Here is a 26,087-nt window from a genome sequence, read left to right on the forward strand (position 1 = left end):
ACAACTGTTTTAACACTGACGGACCACCTCCTGACTTGTAATGATGTGCAGGAAATTCCATTGGGCAATGTTGACTTCTCATGGTTCACTGATGGTTCTTTTTTTTTTTTTTTTGCGGTAAGCGGGCCTCTCACTGTTGTGGCCTCTCCCGTTGCGGAGCACAGGCTCCGGACGCGCAGGCTCAGCGGCCATGGCTCACGGGCCCAGCCGCTCCGCGGCACGTGGGATCTTCCCGGACAGGGGCATGAACCCGTTTCCCCTGCATTGGCAGGCGGACTCTCAACCACTGCGCCACCAGGGAAGCCCTCACTGATGGTTCTTATTTAAAAGGTGACAATGACAAATACTGTGCTGGGTATGCTATTACAACTCCTTTTGATGTTGTTGAGGCAGCATCTTTACCTATGGCTGCTTTGACCCAACAGGCTGAATTACGTGCTCTTACACAGGCTTGTACATTAGCCAAGGACAAAACTGCCAGTGTTGGTACTGATAATAGATACGCTTTCACAGTAGCTCGTGATTTTGCAATGCTGTGGAAGCAACGTGTCTTCCTTACTTCCGATGGAAATAAAGTTAAAAATGGCCTCTATGTTCAGGAATTACTGAATGCAATAATTCCCCTTCCGCATTAGCTATTAAGATTCTGAGGGTTGTTTTTTTTTTTTTCTTGGCTGCGATGCACGGCTTGTAGGATCTTAGTTCCCTGAACAGAGATTGAACCCATGCCCCCCAGCAGTGGAAGCGTGGAGTCCTAACCACGCCAGGGAATTCCCCAAAGGCATTTTAAATTTGACTCTCTGAAGCTAGGGAAAATCACCTTGCTGATATTTCTGCAAGGAATGCTGCCCTTAAAAGGATCTAGAGCAGCCAAATGTCTGTCATAGACCAAAGGGATATTTGCCCAAATAATTTAGAAAAACTGGCTAGACAGGCCCAACAATTGGTCTCAGAAAAGGAAAAACAAGATTGGAAATTCAACAACTTTTGGTTTGATAAAAAGAGAAAGCTCTTGTTTGGACAAAATACCAATCCATTCCTACCAGAGTTTCTAAAATTCCCACTCCTTACCACTATCCATGCATTAAACCATTGGTCAACTGACCAAATGATATCCTTCATCACTCAATATTGGTGGGGAAACATTAACAAGTCCACAAAAAGTGCCTACCTCACTTGTCCCACTTGTCCAAAGCATAGCCCAGTGAAGCCTGTCTGTTTCGCCAATAAACATTTAAAACTGCATAATGGGGATTTCCCTGGTGGCGCAGTGGTTAAGAATTCGCCTGCCAATGCAGGAGACACGGGTTCAAGCCCTGGTCCGGGAAGATCCCACATGCTGCGGAGCAACTAAGCCCATTTGCCACAACTACTGAGCCTGTGCTCTAGAGCCCACGAGCCACAAGTGCTGAGCCCGAGTGCCACAACTACTGAAGCCCACATGCCTAGAGCCCGTGCTCCGCAACAAGAGAAGCCACTGCAATGAGAAGCCCGTGCACTGCAATGAATAGTAGCCCCGGCTCACCACAACTAGAGAAAGCCCACGTGCAGCAACAAAGACCCAATGCAGCCAAAAATAAATAAATAAATAAATTTATTAAAAAATAAAAATAAATAAAACTGCCTAATGAACCATTTGAGGCCAGCAAATAGATTTCATGCAACTTCCTGTCTAATGGATATAAATATGTTTAAGACATGGTCTGTTATGTTTCCATACCGGACTGAAGCCTTCCCTTACAGACATGCTACTGCCTCTACTGTGGCTAAAATCCTTTTGGAAAAGATTATCCCTACCAGGGGAACTCCTCAAATTTCACAGTGATTGAAGAACCCACTTTACTGGTTAGGTGCTTTGACAAGTCTCTGCTGTTTGACAGGCAACACTGTCACTGTGCTTACCACCCTCAATCGTCTGGTTTAGTCAAACACACTAATGGTATTAAGACTCAATTGGCAGAATTTGTTGAGGTCCTACAAATACCTTGACCAAACGCACTGCCGTTAGTTCTTCTAAATCTCAGACCCACCCCTTTTGGAACTCATAAACTCTCACCCTTTGAGACAGTCACAGGACACCCAACGCACTTGACCTACTGCTTCTTTTGACCCACAACTGATAAAAGGGGAGATGCTCCAACATTGCAAAGGCCTAATTGTTTCTATGAAAAGTAATCATGTTTTGGTAGAAGAGTCTTTTCACAGTGTACCCTTGGGAAACAAAGACCTTTAAGTATCACATCTTGCAACCTGGAGATTTCATTTATTCAAAAATACACCTCCAGAAGAACTCTCTTCAAGCTCATTGGAAACACCCCTATCAAGTACTGCTGACCAACCCTTGTGCCATCAGATTCCAAGGAATGGACTCTTGGATTCACGTGACACATCTATGACACACCTAAAGAAAACATCAAACCCTGACTGGAGCTGCACATCATCTGGTGACTTGCAAGTAAAGATTTCCCAGAATTGAAGCAGACAAGATTTGATGAGACAGCTTTCCCAAGATATCAGGACCAAGTCTGCTGGAAGTTTGTTGCCAAACCCTTGATGATGACATAACTCTTCAGATGATAGCCAATGCTTATTATCTTAATAACATATGGACTAGATAAAAAGTGCCTGAAGGTTCTCTCTCTTACCCCTTCTTGTTACTCAAATGTGACCTTAGTAGGTTTCTTATCTGGTCACTTTCCCTTTGACATGAGATACTAAACCCAGGAAACCCTGACATTGAGGGGAAAAAGCTGCTGAAACTATATAGAAAACCTGACTCTTGATCAACGATGCTTTCAGAGAAAGATTTTCATCAAAAGGGGAAAATGGAAAAAATGAATACACAGAAACCTCAAATAGAGTGGGCAGACCACAAGGGGGAGCGCTCACATCCTGCAATGACAGTGGAGCCCAACAGGAAAGAAGAAAGATACCGCTTCTTTCCTGGCAAGGACTCAGCCAATGAAGTCACTGATGCTCTGTTTATTACAGCCCTTCCAACTTTCTTTTCTGCTCTACACAAGTGTTCACCTTCCCTTGCTGTGCAGGAACCTGCAATGTGACTCACCATGTTGCAGACCACGAGTTGCAGTGCTCCGCTGATCCTCAATAAACTCACCTTGGCTAGAGTAGTATCTTGTAGTCTATTTGTTTCAGGTCAAGAAGGTAAAAGGTTAGGTTATTGATTTGCGATCTCTTGTTAACATAGGCATTAATTGCAAATAGAAACATTTCTATGTACTATTTTAGATGCAAACTATAAACTTTGACTCCTTAGGCATGATATAATTTTCCTCATTATCTCTAATTATATATTTTTTGCTTTAAAGTCTATTTGGGGGGCTTCCCTGGTGGGGCAGTGGTTACGAATCCCCTGCCAATGCAGGGGACATGGGTTCAAGCCCTGGTCTGAGAAGATCCCACATGCTGCGGAGCAACTAAGCCTGTGCACCACAACTACTGAGCCTGCGCTCTAGAGCCCGTGAGCCATAACTGCTGAACCTGCGTGCCACAACTACTGAAGCCCGTGCGCCTAGAGCCTGTGCTCCACAAGAGAAGCCACCACCACAAGAAGCCTGTGCACCTCAACCAAGAGTAGCCCCCGCTCGCCGCAACTAGGGAAAGCCCGTGTGCAGCAACCAAGACCCAACGCAGCCAAAAGTAAATAAATTAAACAAATAAATAAAAAATAAAATCGATTTTGCTAGTTATTTTTATAATTTCTCCAGTTGTGGACTCATACTCCCCTAGACCTCATTGATTCCTCCCATGGTGGTTCCACCTTCTTAACTGAACCCTTTCTCCTTGACATCAGTGTCTAATTTGCACCCATGAGATTTTAATTTGTGGAGATGACTGGCAACACTGCTGGTGGGTGGGCTGAGTCCTGACATGAAAATGTACATTTTTTTTTTTTTTTTTTTTTTTGCGGTACGCGGGCCTCTCACTGTTGTGGCCTCTCCCGCCACGGAACACAGGCTCCGGACGCGCAGGCCCAGCAGCCATGGCCCACGGGCCCAGCCACCCCGCGGTACATGGAATCCCCATGGACCGGGGCACGAACCCGCGTCCCCCGCATCAGCAGGCAGACTCCCAACCACTGTGCCACCAGGGAAGCCCCACACTTTAAGTTAAATACAATAAAACGTGACTGAAGACATATTAGGGATTACACTCAGCTATGAATAACAGGAAACACACAGAACCTGCCGGATATGAGGAAGGTGCTGATGCTACACAGAAGGACTGCATCAGAGCAGTCACTGCGCAGTGCAGTAGAGGAACAAACTCTCATGTAGTTCTTTTGGACTGTACCACTGTAACTGTCATAGTGGAATGGGGAGCACATAGTCAGGAGCAGTATAAACAGAACAAGGTGCTTACAAATTAGACCTTATACAAATAAGATCTAGAGAACAGGGCACTCAGTGCTTCAGAGAATATTCTTAACCATGACAGTCTAAATTTCTTACAAGGTGGACACATGAGAGCTTGCAGGAAAATCCAAACTGTATTGGATCTTTAATGTTGAATTTGGGGACAACTGTAGAAGCATACAGCTCAGATCAAGTGGAAGTCAAGCAGTCTATGGTGGTTTTGAGGATATACTTGACTGATAGGGAAAATAATGTGGAAAACGGGCTGGAAGCAAGTGTCTACAAAGGCCCTATGCTTCTGTTTCCTTCCATACAGGTGACTTCAAAACCTGACTAAATCATACTTCATTTCTGCATTCCAAGTTTCATGTAAGTTAGGCTTTGGTGACTTCTCACATGGGATCATAAGGCAACACATTCTAGAAAATGTAGTTCATGTTACTCACATTAATATAACAGGATCAAGGGACATTGCCAAATCTAAATTTTATTGCCCTTTCACACGTCTCTCTTCTTTTTTTTTTTTTTTTCAGTATGCGGGCCTCTCATTGTTGTGGCCTCTCCCGTTGTGGAGCACAGACTCCGGACGCGCAGGCTCAGCGGCCATGGCTCATGGGCCCAGCTGCTCTGCGGCATGTGAGATCCTCCCAGACCGGGGCACGAACCCGTGTCCCCTGCATCGGCAGGTGGACTCTCAACCACTGTGCCACCAGGGAAGCCCCGTCTCTCTTCTTAATGTAAATTCCATAGTCCAAATCCCAACCAAAAGAAATGACAAAGTGTAAAGGACAAAAGATGAAGATAATTCACAAGAGACTGCGCTATGATAAACTTTGCATACTTACAAGTATATAGCAATTATATATTCCATGGAAAATAGAATAAGGATCTTTAGGCAATAAAAAGATAGTTTTCTGCTAAATAAGATGGAATATATATATATATATATGTATATATATAAATATATAAAATGAATAAGGCATATCCAGTACTTGCCACAGGAAGCCAGTAGGAAAAAAAAACCAAACCGGCATTTTTCAATGTTCTTTTCCTTACATATAACTTACAAAATTAGGTAAAAATTAAACCTACTTGCATACTAGAAATAAACTTCAATTCATGGTTCCAATAGACTTCAAAATAGACACACAAAAAATTACTAAATAACTAAAAGACTACCTATTAATTTTTAAGGAACTCTTGCTTAATGAGTATCTACAAAATTATCTCACTTCAATGTGTAATTTGAAAACAAATTAGAAATCCATACTAGAGAGAATCACTTTAAGAATGAGTCAATTACAAAGAAAATTTATAACATTTCTTTCATGTTGTGAATTTTCAGACAGCGTACCCATAGTACTTACATGGAGATAATTTCTTTCCAGTGCTGTTTTCATATGACTTTGAAAATATTTGTTAAAATTGAAAAGTTTCCCTAATTTTTCAGTTACAAAGTTTCTAACGCGTGTACATTTTTTTTTTTTTTTGTGGTACGCGGGCCTCTCACTGTTGTGGCCTCTCCCATTGAGGAACACAGGCTCCAGATGCGCAGGCTCAGCGGCCATGGCTCACAGGCCCAGCTGCTCCGTGGCATGTGGGATCTTCCTGCACCGGGGCATGAACCCGTGTCCCCTGCATCGGCAGGCGGACTCTCAACCACTGCACCACCAGGGAAGCCCCGCATGTACATTTTCACATAGTTTTGTAAGGATGTGGGGCAAGTGAAGGTTTTCCTACATAGTTTACATTCAATACAATTCTCTCCAGTGCAAGTTCTTTCGTGGCTTTCCAAGGAAATGGGACTGAAGGCTTTCCCACATTCCTTACATATATACTGTTTCTCTCCAGTGTGCACTCTCATGTGTCCTTGGAAACGTGTGATACATGAAGGCTTCCCCACATTCCTTACATTCAGTTTCTGTCTAGTACGAGTTCTTTCATGTATCTGAATATAACAGAGAGTGCTGAAAGCTTTGCCATACTGTTTGCAAAAATACGGTTTCTCTCCAGTGTGAGCTCTTTTATGTATTTGGAATGAACTGGGAAAAATAAAGGCTTTCACACATTCCTTACATTCATAGTGCTATTCTCCATTATGAGTTTTTTCATGGCTTTGAAAAGAACTGGGACAACTGAAGGCTTTACTACAAGTTTTACATTGATAGGGTTTCTCTCCAGTGTGAGTGTTTTTATGTGCTTGTAAAGAACTGGGACAATCAAAGGCTTTCCCACAATCCTTACATTTGCAAGGTCCATCACCAGTATGCATTATCATGTGTCTTTGAACATTTGAGGGATAAATAAAGGCCTTTCCACATTCCTTACATTCATAGGGTTTCTCTCCAGTATGAGTTCTTTCGTGTTTTCGAATGGAACTGAGATAAGTGAAGGCTTTACCACATTGCTTACATTCATAGGGCCTCTCCCCAGTATGACTTTTTTCATGTATTTGACGACAACATAGAAAACTGAAGGCCTTACCACATTCCTTACACTTATATGGCTTTTCTCCACTGTGAGTCCTTTCATGACAATGAAAGTAATTGGGACAATCAAAGACTTTCCCACAGTCTTTACATTTATAAGGTCCATCTCCAGTATGCTTCATCATGTGTCTTTGAAATTTGGCAAGATAACTGAAGGCTTTCCCACATTCCTTACATACATAGGGTTTCTGTCCAGAATGAGTCCTCTCATGTTTTCGACAGGAATTTGGACAACTGAAAGCTTTACCACAATTTTTACACTTATAGGGCTTTTCTCCACTGTGTCTCCTTTCATGACTTCGAAAGGATCTGGAATAACTGAAGGCTTTACCACATTGCTTACATTCATAGGGTTTCTCTCCAGTATGAGTTCTCTCATGTTTTCGAAAGGAACTTGAACAACTAAAGGTTTTACCACATTTTTTACATTCATAGGGCTTTTCTCCAGTATGTGTCCTTTCATGTCTTCGAATGTAACTGGCACAACTGAAGGCTTTACCACACTGCTTGCATTCATATGGTTTCAATCCACTATGAGTTCTCTCATGTTTTATAAAGTAACTGGGACAATTGAAAGCTTTACCACATTGCTTACATTTATAAGGTTTCTCTCCAGTGTGCGTTATTTCATGAATTCGACAGTATCTGAGAGAACTGAGGGCTTTACCACAGTGCTTACATCTATAGGGTTTCTCTCCAGTATGAGTTCGTTCATGTTTTTGAAAGTTGTGGTGATATCTGAAGGCTTTTCCACATCTTTTACACTCATAGGGTTTCTCTCCAGTGTGAATCCTTTCATGCCTTTGAATAGACTGGCGAAGCTTGAAGGCCTTCCCACATTTCTTACAATCATAGGGTTTCTCCCCCGTGTGAATCTTCTCATGGGTATGTCTGGACTGACGATGCTTGAAGGCTTTCCCACATTCCTTGCATTTATATGGCTTCTCCTCATATTCCTGATACTCACGTGGTTTGGGTGTAGTGTGAGATGTCATGTGCCTATTAAAGGATGAATGACGCATGAAGATTCGTCCACATACACTGAATTCACATAGTTTTATTCCAGTTTTCTTTTTCTGATTATGATTTGAAATTTGGCTAAATGTTTCCCCATACTGACTACCTTCATTATTTTTACAGAGTCTCTCTACCATATGACTGCTGTAAAAAATAAGAAGGATATTATTAATGAATTGTTTATTAATTATATTTAGTAATAGTTATGACAATGAAAATTTTACCATTTTAAAGGAAAGTGCACATTTTCTGCACATTCTGATTGAAAGTGAATTTACTAAAGCTCTGCAAGATAATCATAGCAATTATCAAAACAGTAATATTCATAAATGGTGATTCTGAATACTGATTCTAAGTGTACTATTTTTCAAACACTCAACATTTAGGACACATTTGAGAAAAAAGGTTTGATGCAAAAATTCTAAGATTCATTAATTTTAAGGCTGGGATGATTTATTTTATTTCTTTGTTTTACAATGTCATGGCATAAACAATCTTGAGAGAGAAGAAAGAAGCTAGAGGAATCAGGCTCCCTGACTTCAGACTATACTACAAAGCCACAGTAATCAAACCAGTATGGTGCTAGCACAAAAGCAGACCATAGATCAATGGAAAAGGATAGAAAGCCCAGAAATAAACTCATGCACTTATGGTCAATTAATCTATGACAAAAAAGGCAAGAATATACAATAGAGAAAAGACAGTGTCTTCAACATGTGGTGCTGGGAAAACTGGACAGCCACATGTAAAAGAATGAAACTAGAACATTCTCTAACACCATATACAAAAATAAACTCAAAATGGATTAAAGACCTAAATGTAAGACTGGATACTATAAAACTCCTAGAGAAAAACATAGGCAGAACACTCTTTGACATAAATCGCAGCAATATTTTTTTTGGATCTGTCTCCTAGAGTAATGGAAACAAAAGCAAAAATAAACAAATGGAACCTAATGAAATTTAAAAGCTTTTGCACAGCAAAGGAAACCATAAACAAAATGAAAAGACAACCTACTGAATAGGAGAGAGTATCTGCAAACGATGCAACTGACAAGGGATTAATTTCCAAAATATACAAATAGCTCATACAGCTCAATATCAAAACACCAAAAGACCCAATCAAAAAATGGGCAGAAGACTGAAACAGACATTTCTCCAAAGAAGACACACAGATGGCCAACAGGCACATGAGAAGATGCTCCACACCACTAATTATCAGAGAAATGCAAATCAAAACTACGAGGTATCACCTCACACCGGCCAGAATGGCCATATTAAAAAGTCTACAAACAATAAATGCTGGAGGGGGTGTGGAGAAAAGGGAACCCTCCTACACTGCTGGTAGGAATGTTAATTGGTGCAGCCACTCTGGAGAACAGTATGGAGGTTCCATAAAAAAGTAAAAATAGAATTACCATATGATCCAGCAATCCCACTCCTGGGCATATATCTGGAAAAGACAAAAACTCTAATTCGAAAAGAAACATGCACCCAGTATTCATAGCAGCACTATTTACAACACCCAAGACATGGAAGTAACCTAAATGTCCATCACGGATGAATGGATAAAGAAAATGTGGTATCACTTACACGTGGAATCCAAAAAAATGATACAAATGAACTTATTTATAAAACAGAAATAGACTCACAGACATAGAAAACAAACTATGGTTACCAAAGGGGAAAGGGTGGGGGAGGGATAAATTGGGAATTTGAGATTAACAGATACACACTACTCTATATAAAACAGATAAACAACAAAGACTTGCTGTATAGCACAGGGAACTATATTCAATATCTTGGAATACCCTATAATGGAAAAGAATTGGAAAGAGAATGGATATATATATACGTATAACTGAATCACTTTGCTGTATACCTGAAACTAACACAACATTGTAAATCAACTGTACTTGAATAAAACAAAAAATATCATGGCATACTAACATTCTGTCATGGGACATTGCTTTCTCATGTGAGTATAACTCACCTTAGATTTGTCCCATGATTTTCATACTGATTTTCAGTATCAGGGTCTTCCCATTTTTCTCCTAAAATGCAGACCAACAACAAAAAAAATCATTATAAGTTATAAAATATCAGAGAAAAGTTGTTACATGACAGGTCCATGATGAACTATGACCATGCCTGGTTTATTTACTAATGTAGTCCCTTTCCACATTTCACCTCTTGAAAATGTTGATAAGCAAGCAACACTGGTTCTCTAATTGACTAAGTAATTAAGTAAGAATGTCATCATCCCTACCTATTGAGGTCAAGTTCTTAAAGGTTTCCTGCATCACATCTCTGTAGAGTTTCTTCTGGGATAGATCCAGCAGAGCCCACTCCTCTGTGGTGAACTTCACACTCACATCCTCAAAGGTCACTGAATCCTAAAACATCCCAAATATGTATGTGAGAGAATGGACAGAATGAAGAGCACCAGCAATCTATACTCAATTCGTAGTAAGTTCACATATGACTCTGCGGTCTCCAAACATTTGTTCTATAACTTTGTCATTAGAACTCTCACTCTATGGTGACACTCCCTCATGAATTCAAGAGCATCATGAACACAAGGAATTTACTGCTACATTTGTACTGTGATCACTTCAAGTCTTTATTCCTCTCTGTCAAGACATAGAGCACCTTGGAGAAATAAGAGAAACTTGCTATACAGATGAAAGAAATAATCCATTTTAAGCACACCGGTTCATTCTGATAAAAACTTTCTCATTCCCTCTTTAGTACCCACCATATCGTGCAGCACTATACGAGCACAGGTTCACATCTGCATGAGGTTTTAACAAATAACAACACAGTGAAGAACTGGAAGGTTTTCTTTCTATTCTCATCATCAGACACGAGGCCAAAAGTCCTGTGGAAATCCAACCTGTAACAAGATCCAGCTAGTCATATTGTCCTGAAGTACTCTAGGCTAACAGAAGTAGTCAGATCCAGGTGGGTGAATGAAAATATTCTTGTGGAGGAGTATAAATTAAAATTTATATAATATTTATCACATACTCAGTTTTGCTTTCCTTTCTCTGTCTCATTTCAGGGGGCTAGGAAGTTATTCAGAGTCAGAGCCGAGACATGAGGAGGAAAACAGGACAACTCACACCTCCACAAAATCCCTATATTCATGTGCCTTGGGATGGCTTCTGAACAATTTTTAGAACACCCATACTGAGATGATAAGATCACAGAACACCTCATTTTGGCAGAATCATACAACTATAATCTGGGCCTTGATGACCTTGGGGAACAGGTTAAGACAAAGTTTGCAAGGGCTTCATTAAAATCTTCAATGGTTTCATGGTGAATTTGCACAAATTATAAAAATACATAAAGAGTTCAACAGTGCTTTCTCAAAAAAAAAAAACAAAACCCTTTTCTCTTAAAACAGCAAGTGATACCTGACCAGCCACTCTAGAGGCTGTCCTCCCACCTTCTCTCATTTCTGAGCTCCCAGGTGGGGCACAGCAGCATGACAGCCCATCCTAGGTATAGGAATTCCACAGTGGCATAATTTCCTAAATGCTGGTCCCTGAAAGAGACCAATTACCCGTTGATGTCCATGTGAAGGGAACAGAAAAAAGGCTCCCATCCACCAATTCTGATGCTAGAATTAGCTTGTTTGGTAGAGCAACATCAACGAAGGAACACCTCTCTTGTTGTGTGTCCAGGGAGTAAGAGGAGCGGCCTAGGGCAGCCCTAATTACTCTTTCTTCACTGGAACAACAACACTTGCTCATAACAAAATCCAACTACCTAGTGTGCAAAGACAGTGAACATTAGCAGGCCCAAGAATGCTTAGCCTTAGAAATGCTTGCTCACAAATTTCATCTTTCACTAGTATCTGGGATCTGTGATTTTTGGGAGTAAGCTGACCAACCTTACAGATAAAAGTGCCTCAGTGAGCCTAAAGTGTATATGGTAAACTCCTGTTTTCCTTTAGAGAGTGGTAATTTTGTGTCATGTTCAGCAGAAGGTGCCTACCTGATCAGCACCCACCTCCCTAAACAACTATGGTCACTGAGTCTCTAATCTGTTACTTGGAGAACTGAGCCCATCCTACGTGGTAACACCAAGAGACAACATTTGAGAGCTTGCTTCTGGTTTCCTCCACACCAAATTTAATTCAATACTAAACAAGACTAATACAAAATATTTAATGATCCTCATGTAAAAAAATTTTTTTTAATTATTGGGTAATGTTAAAGTAGACTGAAGTAAGTCAAATGATGGCATGTGTTCTTAGAAAGAATTCAGCATCGCCCAGATGTCATCTCTCCCAAATGATACATTTTTTAAGTTTTGCAAATACCTAAAACAGTTTTTAGGACTCGATAAAAGCTACTCCTCCAAACCTAATACAAAGAAGGAATGCCCAAAAATGGACAAATTCTTCTATGGAAAAACATGGCAGTCTACCTAACACACCTCTATGGTAATTCAGAGGATACAAGTATTAGCAGAAAGAAAAACAAACAGAACAAAGGAAAGGAAAAGTGTCTTCCATAGACCAGCATTTAATATGGAAAGTTGTTCAAGGACAGAATAGGAGATTAGCGGCAAATATCATGAACACTTGACTACATAAGGGACAAACTATTATCCAGTTGGAAAAAGGCAGCATATTTCCCTTCATTCCATAGACAATGGCCTCCTCATTGTAGATTTAAAGATAAAACTAGGCCACTTTTAGAAGTCACAGGTAAATGTTTTATTGATAGAAGAATAGAAAGAGTAGCTCATATAAGCAAAAGAATGATCTATAGAGACAAAGACAAATTCAAATGTATTAAAATTAAGGTAGTTAAAAGATACACAGGGCTTCCCTGGTGGCGCAGTGGTTGAGAGTCCGCCTGCCGATGCAGGGGACACGGGTTCGTGCCCCGGTCCGGAAATATCCCACATGCCGTGAAGCGGCTGGGCCCGTGAGCCATGGCCGCTGAGCCTGTGCGTCCGGAGCCTGTGCTCCACAACGGGAGAGGCCACAACAGTGAGAGGCCCACGTACCGCAAAAAAAAAAAAAAAAAATTACATAAAAAGGAAAATATCTGCAATGCACACAGATATAAAAATAGAAAAGGGCTACTTTGTAGAGTTAAAATGAACAGAGACAATTTTAAAATGGAAAAAGAAGCAAAACATATGTAACAGATATGAAAAGGATAATATATGAAAAAATGTCTATCACCTTGGCAACTGGGTAATAGGACACTAATATGTCCAGTAAATCCCATTTCACAGTGATTAGAACAAAACTTAGTCAATTTAATAATCTCAAGTGTTGGGACTTCCCTGGTGGTGCAGTGGTTAAGAATCTGCCTGCCAGTGCAGGGGAACAGGTTCAATCCCTGGTCTGGGAAGATCCCACATGCCACGGAGCAACTAAGCCTGTGCTCCACAACTACTGAGCCTGCATGCCACAACTACTGAAGCCTGCGTGCCCTAGAGCCCATGCTCCACAAGAGAAGCCACTGCAATGAGAAGCCTGCGCACTGCAACGAAGAGTAGCCCCCACTTGCCACAACTAGAGAAAGCCCGTGCGCAGCAACAAAGACCCAAAGCAGCCAAGAAAAAAAAAAAAAAAAGCAGAAGAAGAAAAAGAAAATCCCAAGTGTTGAAGACCATTGGGGGAAAAAATCATTAAATTATGCACAAATGGAGGAATGGAATGGCCAAGTGATATACTCCATTGCTATTTCCTGTGAATATGAACTTGATCACTATTTACAGCCGAGCAATTCCCAACAATGTCCACAGAATTTATTGCATAGTTGCACTTGGAGAGATATGCAAGGGTGGCATACACTAATATCAACAGATCTGAAGGTTTTATCAATAAAACAGTAAAGCAAAGAGTACTGTAAAAAGTGCAGCATGTTACCTATTCTGTAACTGTTATGGTCTCCTGCAAAGACAGATGAAGCCTCGCCCGAGATTTAGTTCAGATGTCTACACTGATGATAACACATACACACGTAAAGAGCATGAAAGGGGTTTCTTACTTCTATAATGGAAGTGTTTGGGAAAAGGAAAGGAAGCCTCTGAAGAAGGTGAAAAATGCCTTGAGACATCAAGGGAAGAAGGAAAGGAGCCTGGCCTGGGTTTTTTATTGAGCTTAGGGGATGGTATAGGGTGAGAATTCAAGTACACGAGCAAGGCCTTCTGTGGATTCAATCACTTGCCAGAATCAAAGGAAGGGAGACTGAGGCTTTCGTATCACCATGTACAGATGTGGGCACAAGTAGATGAAAGAAAGAGGAAGTAAGGTTTAAAGTTGTTAGTAGTCAAACATCAAAAAAAGGAGTCAGAGACTTCTTATCTATGGTCTGGTATCTAAGGAGCTTGGAAGTCAGCTTCTGGTACCTTCTAGTCCTCAGAAGAAAAAAAGCCAGAAACTTAAAAGCAACAACTCTTCCACCAGAGAACTGAGGTCACAGGGTAAACTGCTGTCTCCAAATTAGAAATAGAAACAAAAAAGTATACCCAGACACCTGAAACTAAAACAACATTGTAAATCAACTGTACTCCAATAAAAATTTTTAAATAAAATTGGAACAATACAGAGAAGATCAGCAGGATGACATGCAAATTAATGAAGTGTTCCATATTTTTATAAAAATACTGAATCACTATGCTGTACACCTGAAACTAATATAATACTGTAAATCAACTGTAAAAATAAACAAATAAAAATAAATTAATAAATAAAAATATACCCAGAATAGTTTCTTCTTTTTAACAAGCCTGTCCTGAAAACAATCTATTTCACAAGCGCGCAACTAACTGGGATTTTGCTAGAGCCTAACTGACCTGTGGCTGTAGGGAAATAGCCAACGTGAGTCTCTTTTAGCATTTTCTGCTCTCAAAGGTGGGGGCACCTCTGAGGATAATAGTGCTTTTTTCCCCTCCTAACAACAAATATGTGATGTCCCAATGCCACTTCTCCAACTCTCTGTCACCAAATAGATGTCCAACAGTTCAATTCAATTCTAACACTAACTCACATACGTTACACTCTATAGATTTAAGCGCTCAGTACTAGACAATGCCTCTACTTCAGATGCCAGACACAAATGGTGTGCTTTGGTTACCAACGTTTCTACTCAGCCGTCTACAAATCATAGATTTCCTTGACACACCATCAGGTTTCATAATTTACTTAAAACAAAAGACACTCTATCACCCTTATTACTCAAGTCATTCCAAGGACTTCAAAAGTTTTTGCTAGGAATGCGGGACACAGACCAAACATCTTTCTCATTGTAACACAGAAAGTCAAACCCAGAGATACAGGATCACTAAAAGATTGAGATCAAATCAGTGTCCTAGAGAATGCTTCCCCTCTGCCCACATCTACTTCTACATCAACTGGCCTCTTGTTTAATATAAATGGGCTATACAGAAAGACCTAGATGCTTTCCGGTAACATCAAGAAGAAGGCAAGGATGTCCCCTCTCACCATTCCTTTATCAATCTTATACTGGAATTTTTAGCTAATGCAATCAGACAGGAGAAGTAAATAAAAAGGATAAAAAATGAGAAGAAATAAAACTGCCTTGGCTGGCATATGACAAGACTGTCTTTGGAGAAAACCTCAAAGAATTCCAAGAGCAAAAAAAAAAAAAAAAAAAAAAGACCTTGAACTACTAAGAGAGTAGAGGAAGGTTGAAGATTAAAAGGTTAACATGCACAAGTCAAGTGCTTTCCTACAGATCCACACATAATACTGAACTCAACTTTGACGAAGGACCAAAGGCAATATTTAATTTAGAAAAAATTTAGTCTTTTCAACAAATAATGCTGGAAAAATTGGATATCCACATGCAGAACGAAGAAATGAATCTAGACAGAGATTTAAAACCTTTCATAAAAATTAACCCAAAATGGGTCAGAGTAGTTAGTGTAAAATGTAAAACTACAACATTCCAAAAAGATAACATATGAGAAAATCTAGATGACCTTGGTTTTGGTGATTAATTTTTAGATACAAAAGCAAATGCAAGATCCAAAAGATAAAAATAACTTTGACTTCATTAAAACGAGAAACTCCTGCTCAGTGAAACACAGTGCTAAGAGAATGAAAACACAAGCCACAGACCGGCAGAAAATCCTTGGAAATCATCTATATGATAAAGCGCTGGTATCCAAAACATCCAAAGGACTCTTAAAACTGAACAAAAAGAAAACAACCTAATTAAAAATGAGCAAAAGATCTGAACACACATTTTATTGACGATATACAGATGGTAAATAAGCACATGAAAAAATTCTTAATATATTACCAGGAAACTGAAAATAAAAGAATGAGATATCACCCGACACTTCCTACAATGGCTAAAATTACAAACATTCAGAACACCAAATAATGGCAAAGATGAAGAACTGGTGGTAATGGAAAATGGAAAGCTGGTGGAGTTTTGATGTGGATCTTGTGAAGCCATTAGTGGAAAACTAAACCTCTCAGGAAACAGAAATTAAACAGTTGGTGGTGCTTTTGAGGATAAGCTTGATTGGAAGATCAAAGAATGTGGAAATATTTAAAGGAGCAAAAAATCTGAAATTATTTAAAATATATTGGAAAAAAACACTCTTCTCTTTTCAACACCAAAAGCCGTCCTTTGATGAGATCAATTTAATAAAAGTGATAAGTATCTAGTCAACATAACAGAGAAAGGAGGGAAGACAGAAATTACTCATATCAGAAATGAAAGAAGGGGGAAATGAACATGAAAAAGCACTTGACACCATCCAATATCCATTTATGATGACAAACTAATAATAGAGGGGAACTCTCTCTTTTTGAGAAAGAACATTTACATGACACCTGGAGCTAACATCATACTTAGTGGTGGGAAACTAGATGCTTTACTGGTAAGACAGGAATGGAACAGAGCAAGAAGATCCATCTCACCACTCCTATTCAACACTGTACTACAAACAACACACACACACACACACACACACACACACACACAAAGAAAAAAATAAAAACAAAACACATTGTACTAGGAGCCCTAGTCAATGCAGTAAGAAAAGAAAAGGAAATAAAAGATATACAGATTGGGAAGCAAGAAATAAAACTGTCTTTGTTCTATATGACATGATTGTCTATGTAAAAGATCTGAAAGAATCTACAACAGATTACTCTTGGAATTAATAAGAGCAGAGCAAGGTTGAAGGATACCAAAGGAAATAAGGTATCAAGCCATGAAAACACATGGAGGAACCCAAAAGGGACTTCCCTGGTCGTCCAGTGGTTAAGACTCCGTGCTCCCAATGCAGGGGGCATGGGTTCAATCCCTGGTCGGGGAAGTATGATTCCCCATGCCGTGCAGCCGAATTAAAAAAAAAAAAAAGTATACTGCTAAGTGAAAGAAGCTAATCTCACAAAGCTACACACTGTATTATTCCAAGTATGTGACAATCTGGAAAAGACAAAACTATGAGCCAAGAAAAAAATCTCTGATTGTGAAGGATTTGAGGGTTCAAGGGAAGAATGAATGAATAGGTTGGGCATATAGGATTTTTAGGGAAATGAAACTACGCTATAGGATACAGAAATGAAATGAAGGATATATGTCATTAAACATTTGCCAGGATCTATAGATCTTTTAACACAAGGAGTCAATGCTACTGTAAACTGTATACTTTAATGTATCAACATTCACTGAACAATTTTAACAAATGTTCCACACACAAGATTTAAAAATAGTGTAAACTGTGTGGATGCAGAGTGGTTATGTGGGAACTCTCTGTACTCTCTATTTTTCTTTTTCTGTAAGCCTAAAATTGCTCCAAAAGAAAACTGAAGTGAATTAGAAAAAAAAAAGTTGAAGACAGACTCATTGCAATTCACCGCTGATGACTGATGATCAAAACGGGACACCTTTCATACAACTGATTTGAACTTATTTCAATAAGCCAGTATGGTGCTCCATGAGCCTGAGACCTGTTAACGGAAGTGAAACTTCAACTGAATGTCATGTTGGAGAGCAGCACTGTATTTTCTGAGAAGTGCCACGGTTACTACCAGTCATGTCTAGGACTCCAACATGGATAAGAGTGTCCTGGTGAGTCCCTATATTGTGGACCTAGTATATGTACAGATGAGAATAACCCTGAATTCTATTTTGGGTATCTCTAAATCAAGAGATCCCAACATTTCTTTTAATACAAAGCGGCAATTCTTGGACATCGTCCAAAAGGTTGTGAATACATGTAGATGGGGCCAAATTTTGGCCAGTATCAAGATGACTCTCTGATGTTTGGTTAGCTGTGTGGTTTGGTCATTTATCAGGGATATCACAAGGGATGAAGAGCAGCAACTTTCCACTGAGCTCATCATGCACAAATGCATATTGTCATCCTTAATGTCTATGCACACCCCAGAGCTATGCATTCAGTTAATCCCAAGAAACTCCCGAGGGAAGTCTCCATCTGGGGGAGTAGTGACCTCTTCCAAGACCACAGCATCCTTTAATGGACTGAAGAGGGAACAGGCCACCCTCCTGCAGGAGGCATAAACCAGGACAGGTTTTGCTCCATCATTGCACACAGTGGTGCTGGTAGGCATGCCAACCCGATGGGGTGCTAGTTCTAGGGTCAAAGGCACAATGGGCAGCTCAGCAGAGGGTCACAAGCTCAGTGCTTATGAGACCCTTTCTTTTCTTTTTTTTTTCTTTTTGGCTGCGTTGGGTCTTCATTGCTGTGCGCAGGCTTTCTCTGGTTGCAGCGAGCAGGGGCTACTCTTCGTTGTGGTGCACGGGCTTCTCATTGCGCTGGCTTCTCTTGTTGGGAGCACGGGCTCTAGGCGCACGGGCTTCAGTAGTTGTGGCTCGCGGGCTCTAGAGCGCACGCTCAGTAGTTGTGGCACACGGCCTTAGTTACTCTGCGGCATGTGGGATCTTCCCAGGCCAGGGCTTGAACCTGTGTCCCTTGCATTGGCAGGCAGATTCTTAACCACTGCGCCACCAGGGAAGCCCCAAGACCCTTTATTTTCAAGAGAGCTTAGTGTGTGACAGTCACTGCAGCTCTAATGGCAAACAGTGTGAGGCACAGGGCAGTTTCTTGCATCAGAAGCCTATGGACAATTTAAGGCCATCGTGGGTTAACTCTAGGAGGTATGAAAGGTCACTGAAAACTCTACAGTGAAGGAGGCTAAGAGGACTCTAACACAAGTTAGTGTTATGTATGGCTGTTGTACGGCAATTTAAACACAGTCTAGAGCCTTCTGTGGTAGGGGTGACCTCAAGGTGGGCAAATTTCCAAGCAATAGCAAATATGGGCTCAAGTAAAATTAGTAAACAAGGAAAACGTTGCCTCCCAACACCAAAAGGACCCAGCAGATCTTGTGGGTACTGAAAAAGACTGTATAACCATTTCTTCACAGTGTCAGAGAGAGAGCAGCCATCTGATTATCAAAGAATTTTCAGGAACTTGACCAAGGCATGAGGGTCTTATCTTATGCATGGGTCAATGGCCCATCCATCTCGTATGAGCTCCCATTCCAATACTAGTTCTGAATGAGTGTGAAACGAATATCCTCAGAGGAGGACGTCATTAGTGTGATGTCATACCTGTGTTCCTGGAGCAAAGTGCACGCAGTGCAGATCCTACCTGCAGAGACTGTGAAATGGCAAGGATGCTGAGGTTCCCTGAGGATAACCAGGTGAAGATGTATCATGTCTCTTCCTCCATGACATATAATTTAAGTAACCCAAGCTTAAATCAGTTAAAGCTAATTCCTTTGCTGTGTCACAGTGAGGTTATGGTGTCGTCCCTAATAACTCAGAGGGTCAGGAGCTTTGTTGCAGTAGAGGGAGAAGCAGCTGCAGCAGAGGTGCTGCCGATGAGCCCTCTGGTATTTGGAGAGTATACTCAGTCCACCAACTACTGGCTCCCTTCCTTCTCTTCTCTTTCTTTCCCTTTGAAATAACTGCTCTTTAAGAAGTAACCCCTAGGCTCATCTCATTCACGGGGTATAATAGTATTCATAACACCCTAATGTAACAGGGGTTATTTGCTCTCTTGCCTTGTTACAAAAGTCCTTTTACACACACACACACACACACACACACACATGTGTGTGTGTGTGTGCATGTGTATGTGTATATATATATACATATACATATATATATATATATATATATATATATATATATATTCCCCCCCACCCTTTGCCGAGGCAGTCAGCTTGCGGTATCTTAGCTTCCCGACCAGGGGCTGAACCTGGGCCACAGCGGTGAAAGCACCGAGTCCTAACCACTGGACCACCAGAGAATTCTCAGGCCTTCTATATTAACTGACCTGATTAAGCTGTACTAACTTCACAGAATGCACTAAAGTATTTTACTTTGTCCTCCTAAACTTCATCCCCTATAGCATGATAATCATTAACCAAACCCTAATTCCTAAGAATAACAGCACTTTTGACTAGCTGTTTTGCAGGGCTAGATGGTATCTACAGATAAGGGTGACTTAGGAGCTGGGACCTCCTGCCTCCTGGGAAAATGCCACAAGAAGATGAAAAACTGCCCTCTCACTTCTCCTCCTAGCATAAAAGAAACCTAAATTCTTTTCTGAATTAAGATGGCTCTTTAGGAAGTTAGTCCACCTTCTCGGTTTGCTGACTTTCAGAATAAAGTCACTACTTCTTGCCCCAACACCTCACATCTCATTTTATTGGCCTGTCATGCAGCTGTAAGCAGGTAAGTTAGGGGAACCTCAGGGAAAAAGAACCCTGGCTTTCTTGACATAAGAGAAGCCATTTCTGGCCTAAGCCATTTTGTGATCTAAGCCTGGCCACAATGCTTGCCCTTGAACAGGTCTCAGTAATCAATGAGCTTAAGGAACAAAGGAATGAAAGAACAGAGAAAAAGTAGTCAAACAATAGTGCAGTGATACAGCAGAGTCCTAGTTCCTCCTCAAGGGATATAGATATATATACAAAATAATATATCTTTGAGTTCTGCAGGAATGAAGGCCCCCACCCGGGTGGAGGACAGAATGATGATGTTGACCCTCCTGACTTCATAAACCAAAGCTTGGACTCTGTCGACCTTTGCCCCAATTTTATGCTGAATTCTCCTCTGCTAAATCCCCTTCATGAATATGCATGTACCCTTAGCTTAAAACTTCCCCAATTTTGTTGTTCAGGGTGACAATGCTTTGGGAAATATCCCCAGTGTTCTCCTTACTTGCTGCAAGTAATAATAAATCCTTCCTTCTCCCGATCTTTGGCTTGGTTGTGTCTATTGGCTCAACACCCACCAAGAGGTGAACCCAGTTTTTGGGTAACACAGTGAGCAGTATGAGCTTGAACTTGGTAACACTAAACCCCTCCTAAAGTTGGGGAGACACCAGCCTCAGACACATCTTCACTCCAAACACATAGATGGGTTACACCCAAGACATCCACCCAGAAACACTGTAAGGAGGGCCCCATGCCCATACTCCTGCTCCCAAAGGACAAAGAATTACAGAAACTGCCAATTCAGAATCCTCTGTATACAGAACCCAGCGTTGCTGGGATCAACAGTGCCACACAGGGCAGGAGAGCACACAGGAGGAGACCCCAACAAATAGCAGCTCATGGAGCAGGAGCTTCCAGGTTTTCTTATCAGCCTGCCCAGGTAAGAAGCTCTAGGGGAAAAGGGAGGGGTGAGGCTTAAGTTTTCAGTAGTCAAACATCAAATATGTGGAACAAACAGAAGAAAAATGTGCATTCACATGACTTGGTTTTATATAAAGAAACACTAGCAGGATGATGGAAGTAATCAAAACTTGTTCTTTGCACAGAAGTGGAGTGGGATATGTGGGCAGGGAGTTGCCTTAAGTTAGTTTCCTATCTTAGGGATTTTTTTAACCTTCCCATGAATTATTTATTTAAAAGAAGGAGAAAAAATTTTATACGCCATATTTTGCTATGCTTAATAATTATTTTATATTAACTTTTACATTTAAAAATTAATTTAATTTTAACTTTTCTACATAGGAAACCACACCAAGACTTAATCCTTTAAACAGTAAGGTGTATAAGACTGCAGACTGTAAATAATTTACAAATCCCTTTCTAACGAAAAGGACTAGGGGCCTCACAGTTTGTCCTTCCACTATATTTCACACTGGTGATGTTTTCAGGAACGAATGGCATACTCTAATACACTAGGACTTGCAAAGTAAGAGCTGAAGTAAACTAAGAATTTCAAATATTTACAGAGGCTTTGAGGATTTTCCTCATATCGATGAAAATAGAAATTCAATTGTTTTTTTCCTCACATTCATTAAAATAGGAACTCATTTACCTTAGGAATAGTATAATAGCTTTTAAATGTCAAATTTCTCTGGGGACAGGCACATACACTGATCTAAAAATGAAAAAAGCACCTGAGAACTTAAATATGCCCATCTCACATCTTGAGGTTCTCTTGCCTAAATGGAATAAAAATTCTATTTGGCTCCACAATTTTCTTGCCTTACATCGTATCTCTCGATCAACTTACATTTTAAAATCCCAAGTGCTGGTGCAAACTAGAGTTAAAGGGCTGCAATATTTTGGATAAAAGAATCCAAATACTGAAATAAAAACAGATAAGCAGTCTGCTTCCCTCAAATTCAGAAGAAAACCCCATTTTCAGAAAGTTGAACATATTCCAGACTTGGTGTCTAAACACTCCAGGTTGAGATGGAACCCCTAGAGTGGGTCAGTCCCTGGTGAAGGAGGGTAGGGACAGGTTAGCAGCCACACGAATCATCTCTGGGAGCTCTACATGTCCTCCCCTCTCCTGTAAGCATGGAAGCACTCCCTCCTCCAGGCTTCTCTTGTCACAAGTCAGGAAACTCTCAGGCTGATTCAGTTTAAGGCTCTGACCCAAAGGAACTCCCCAATTCATAAACCTTCTCTCCATGAGACAGAACACCTGATCTTCACAGACTCTCAGTGTGTACAAATTACACTAACTGCACGTACACTGTGGATGCAAAACTCAAACACTCTGTCTAAAAGTGTCTAGGCCTACGAACTACAACTACAACCTAAAAAAGGCATCATCCCCACCCCCACGTGCAGGTGCACCGCCAGCTTTCCAAAGCTCTGCATCTTCTCTCACTATAGTTTCCTTCTGTGGTGGATGCGAACAGGGAGGACACCTGAAAGGGTAAGGCTTCCCAGGAAGAACCAACTAGATTTCGCAGTACTTCCCTTACCAACTTCAAGGGGGCCTTAGTGAGGCTCACTGACCACAGGCCTCTACTCTCCCTGGACTTGCTTTGGATCCCTGAGATTTTAAATGACACAAAGCCAGTTTTTGAACAATACAGCAGAATAACTTAAATCCAGTGTTTATGTGGGAAGGAGGAAAGAAAATGGTAAGGCACTTTAGTAGTTCAAGCAGAAAACCCCAAATATCTATTCCATCCAGAATAAAAGATGTCAGTTAATTATTATTTCCTTGGCAAGAAATTCATTTGTAAATAATTAACTATACTTGAACACTTTTGGTCTAAGCCCTGCAATTTCATTTGAAAATATCCAAAAGTAAACACAGACCTCAGAAACTTACTACACACGTTCAGGGAAAGAAAGAGTGGAACCAAAACTCTTAACAAATGTAATGTAATACAAGAATATTTTATCTTCTCTCAGAGTCACCTCTTTCTTGCCTGTTTGGAACTATTTTATACTGTCCTTATAGCTCTATTGATTAAATACGTTTTTCCTTTATTGAAAAATGCAGACTAAGTCAGTAAATCTCTTTAAAGTACAAACCCAGGGAGAGGCAGTGCTGACAGTTTCCACAAAAATAAACTCCACCCAAAAGCCTTCCCATAGGATGTATGTGTCCTGTAAGGATTCTGGGGGAGAGGCACAAGGTTTTCATACAATGAACATGGTTCCGTGTGGTTATTCGTCTTTCTTCACATGTAAAACATCCACAGATAAAAAAAAATAAATCTTTAAGGGCCATCCATGGCTCTGTGGGAAAAGGATAAACAGTTAAAATATTCGGTCGCTTTGAAATGCACCACAGAGGACAAATAGTTGATAGTGATGCTGTGAATCGGAAAAGCGAAGCTGGCTTTGGGAATGGGAGGAGGTATATATTGCCAGAGCTAGGCTGGGGAAACAAGAGCTGTGAATTTGAAACCCTGCTCTAAAAACCACAACACTCGTAAAACTCAGAAGAAAACGAGTCCCGCTGACGTGAAAGGAGAGACTGTGGACTCCATAGAGCACAGCTCCTCCCACGCACGATCCCCGGAGACCCAATCACAACTGTTCCCTGATGACCCTCCCTGTGGTCACCGCACAGTCTCGGGGAGACGACAAACTGCGGGCGCAGAGCTGCCCAGAGAGGCTCCGCGGTCAGGGCCCAAGTCGCCGCGCGCAGTGACGGGACAGGACGCCCGGGGTTCCGGCTGCCGGCCCCGCCCCCACGCTGCCAGACCGAGGGGACTGAGGTCCAAGCGGAGACACACGCGGCTCGGGTCCGCATACCCCAGAGTTGACCGCGGTCAGACCCGGGTCCTGCCAGGGCCGGTTCCGACCAGACCGTGCACCGCATCTCCACATCGCTGGGCAGCGCACTTACCATTTCTAGGTTTCCCTGAGTCCCTCCTATGACTCCCACGACCGCTGCAAAGCACAGCGTGAGGGACACTGCGGCAAAGCCACAGAGGCGATTAAGGGCGAGTAGGGATGTCTGCGCCAATGCAGTGCATGTCCCCACCCACTTTCCCCAGCGGGGTTCTTGATTGGACAGTTTGAGAGGCCTCGCCCCCCACGCTTGAGTGACAGCGGGGCAGGAAGATGCATGTCTGCGGAACCAGACTCTGCGGGTGGGCGGCGACCTGATCCGGCAAAGGATGTTTGCATTTAAACGGAACTTCTTTCCGGCTTCGGGCGGCCTGTGTTGTTTTCGCCCAGTTCTGTATGAACGCGGAGGTACAGGGAAATGCTGATTAAATTCCCAAATGAATAAAGTAAGTACAGCATTGGAAGATGGCCCATATCAGGCGACACTGAAACAATAGGGTCTTACGTCCTATATGGGTCAGGGTCTTGGCTTAAGTCTGTCAGACCATTCTAAATTGTGACCCTTGTTTAGAAACAAAGACACTTAAGGTGACCCCGCCATCTGTAATAGTCTGGCTCCATTTTAATATTTGTCCTTTGACAGGATTGAGCCTTCCATCCATCCCTGCGTCTTCCCCACTCATATAAAATTATGAAACAACTTGCCAATTTCTTACAAAGATTATAGCTGGCATTATAATAGGTATTACATAGAATCTTCAGATCATTTTGTGAAGTAGTGCCAGTTCAGCAGTGTTAACTCTTCTGAACCATGAAATTGGAATGTTTCCTATTTACACTTGTCTTAATTTCTTTTCATCACGTTTTGTAGTTTGAAAAGTACTCATTTTATACTTTAGGTTTAGCTTGTTCTTTTTCTAGTTTTTGAGGTGTAAATTTAGGTTGTTAATTTGATAGCTTTCTTTCTTAATATAGGTGTTTATAAGTTTCCCTTTTACTATACCTTATGCTGTATACAAGTCTCCTTGTATTTATCTCCCCTGCTGTGTTTGGGTATCCCTAGAAACTCAATGTTAAATAGTCTATGTCTTAAAACTCTGTTTTAATCCACTCCTTTTATACTGAGCCCTGTTGATACGGTAGGAAGGTACTAGTGTGGGAAAATGTTCTCTTATGATTGAACCCGTAATGTTTTGGCAGGACAGAATCCCTGGACTATGAGCCTCGGAACAGGTTCTTAGTATTCATTCCTTCCCTTTTGACACAGAGAAAACCTGAAGGGTCAGGGAGCTGTCTGACTGCTCTGCCCCATTTCAGATAAGGTTTTGGCAAGTTAATTTTCTTTGAGAGCCTGAGTTACAGGGAACAGAATGTTTTGTATGCTTATCAAAATTGTTTTCCTGATTCGTGCATGAAGCATGAGGCAGTGTTTTTCCATCATTCATGAGGAGAACCTGGTTGGGCTCCTGTAGGAAAAATTCATAAATTTGGGGGGTTCCCTGAGACTGGACTCCCTAAATGTTTTAAATCTCAAGGTAGTCCAATCTGTGTCTCCAGCAAATTCAAGTTACCAGTTTAAATGTTCCTAGAGGTTACTAGCTCCAGTTGCTTCACCTCCAGGTAACTGACAGTTCTATTTATCTGTCTCTGA

General features: G+C 41.1%; 1 protein-coding gene and 1 pseudogene across 1 annotated transcript; one reads left to right on the forward strand and one right to left on the reverse strand.

The window, feature by feature from the left end:
* Positions 1-263: 263 nt before the first annotated feature.
* LOC101277213 (zinc finger protein 709-like) lies at positions 264-24,618 on the reverse strand. Its single transcript, XM_033401333.2, has 4 exons — positions 24,492-24,618; positions 10,151-10,277; positions 9,875-9,935; positions 264-8,026 (listed from the first exon to the last, which is right to left on the reverse strand). The coding sequence occupies exons 1-4, from the start codon at positions 24,492-24,494 to the stop codon at positions 6,463-6,465; spliced, it is 1,755 nt and encodes a 584-aa protein (XP_033257224.1). The 5' UTR covers positions 24,495-24,618; the 3' UTR covers positions 264-6,462.
* On the forward strand, positions 14,421-14,514 carry LOC117195755 (uncharacterized; annotated as a pseudogene).
* Positions 24,619-26,087: the final 1,469 nt, after the last annotated feature.

The sequence above is a fragment of the Orcinus orca genome, chromosome 3 (assembly GCF_937001465.1).
Source record: "Orcinus orca chromosome 3, mOrcOrc1.1, whole genome shotgun sequence".
NCBI lineage: Eukaryota > Metazoa > Chordata > Mammalia > Artiodactyla > Delphinidae > Orcinus > Orcinus orca.

What these genes read in the sequence shown, in the direction of transcription:
- LOC101277213 (XM_033401333.2), bottom strand. An exon ending in TAAGAACTTGACCTCAATAG is followed by an intron (nt 9,936 to 10,150) that starts GTAGGGATGATG and finishes TCTGCATTTTAG; the next exon opens with GAGAAAAATGGGAAGACCCT. An exon ending in AATCATGGGACAAATCTAAG is followed by an intron (nt 8,027 to 9,874) that starts GTGAGTTATACT and finishes TATTTTTTACAG; the next exon opens with CAGTCATATGGTAGAGAGAC.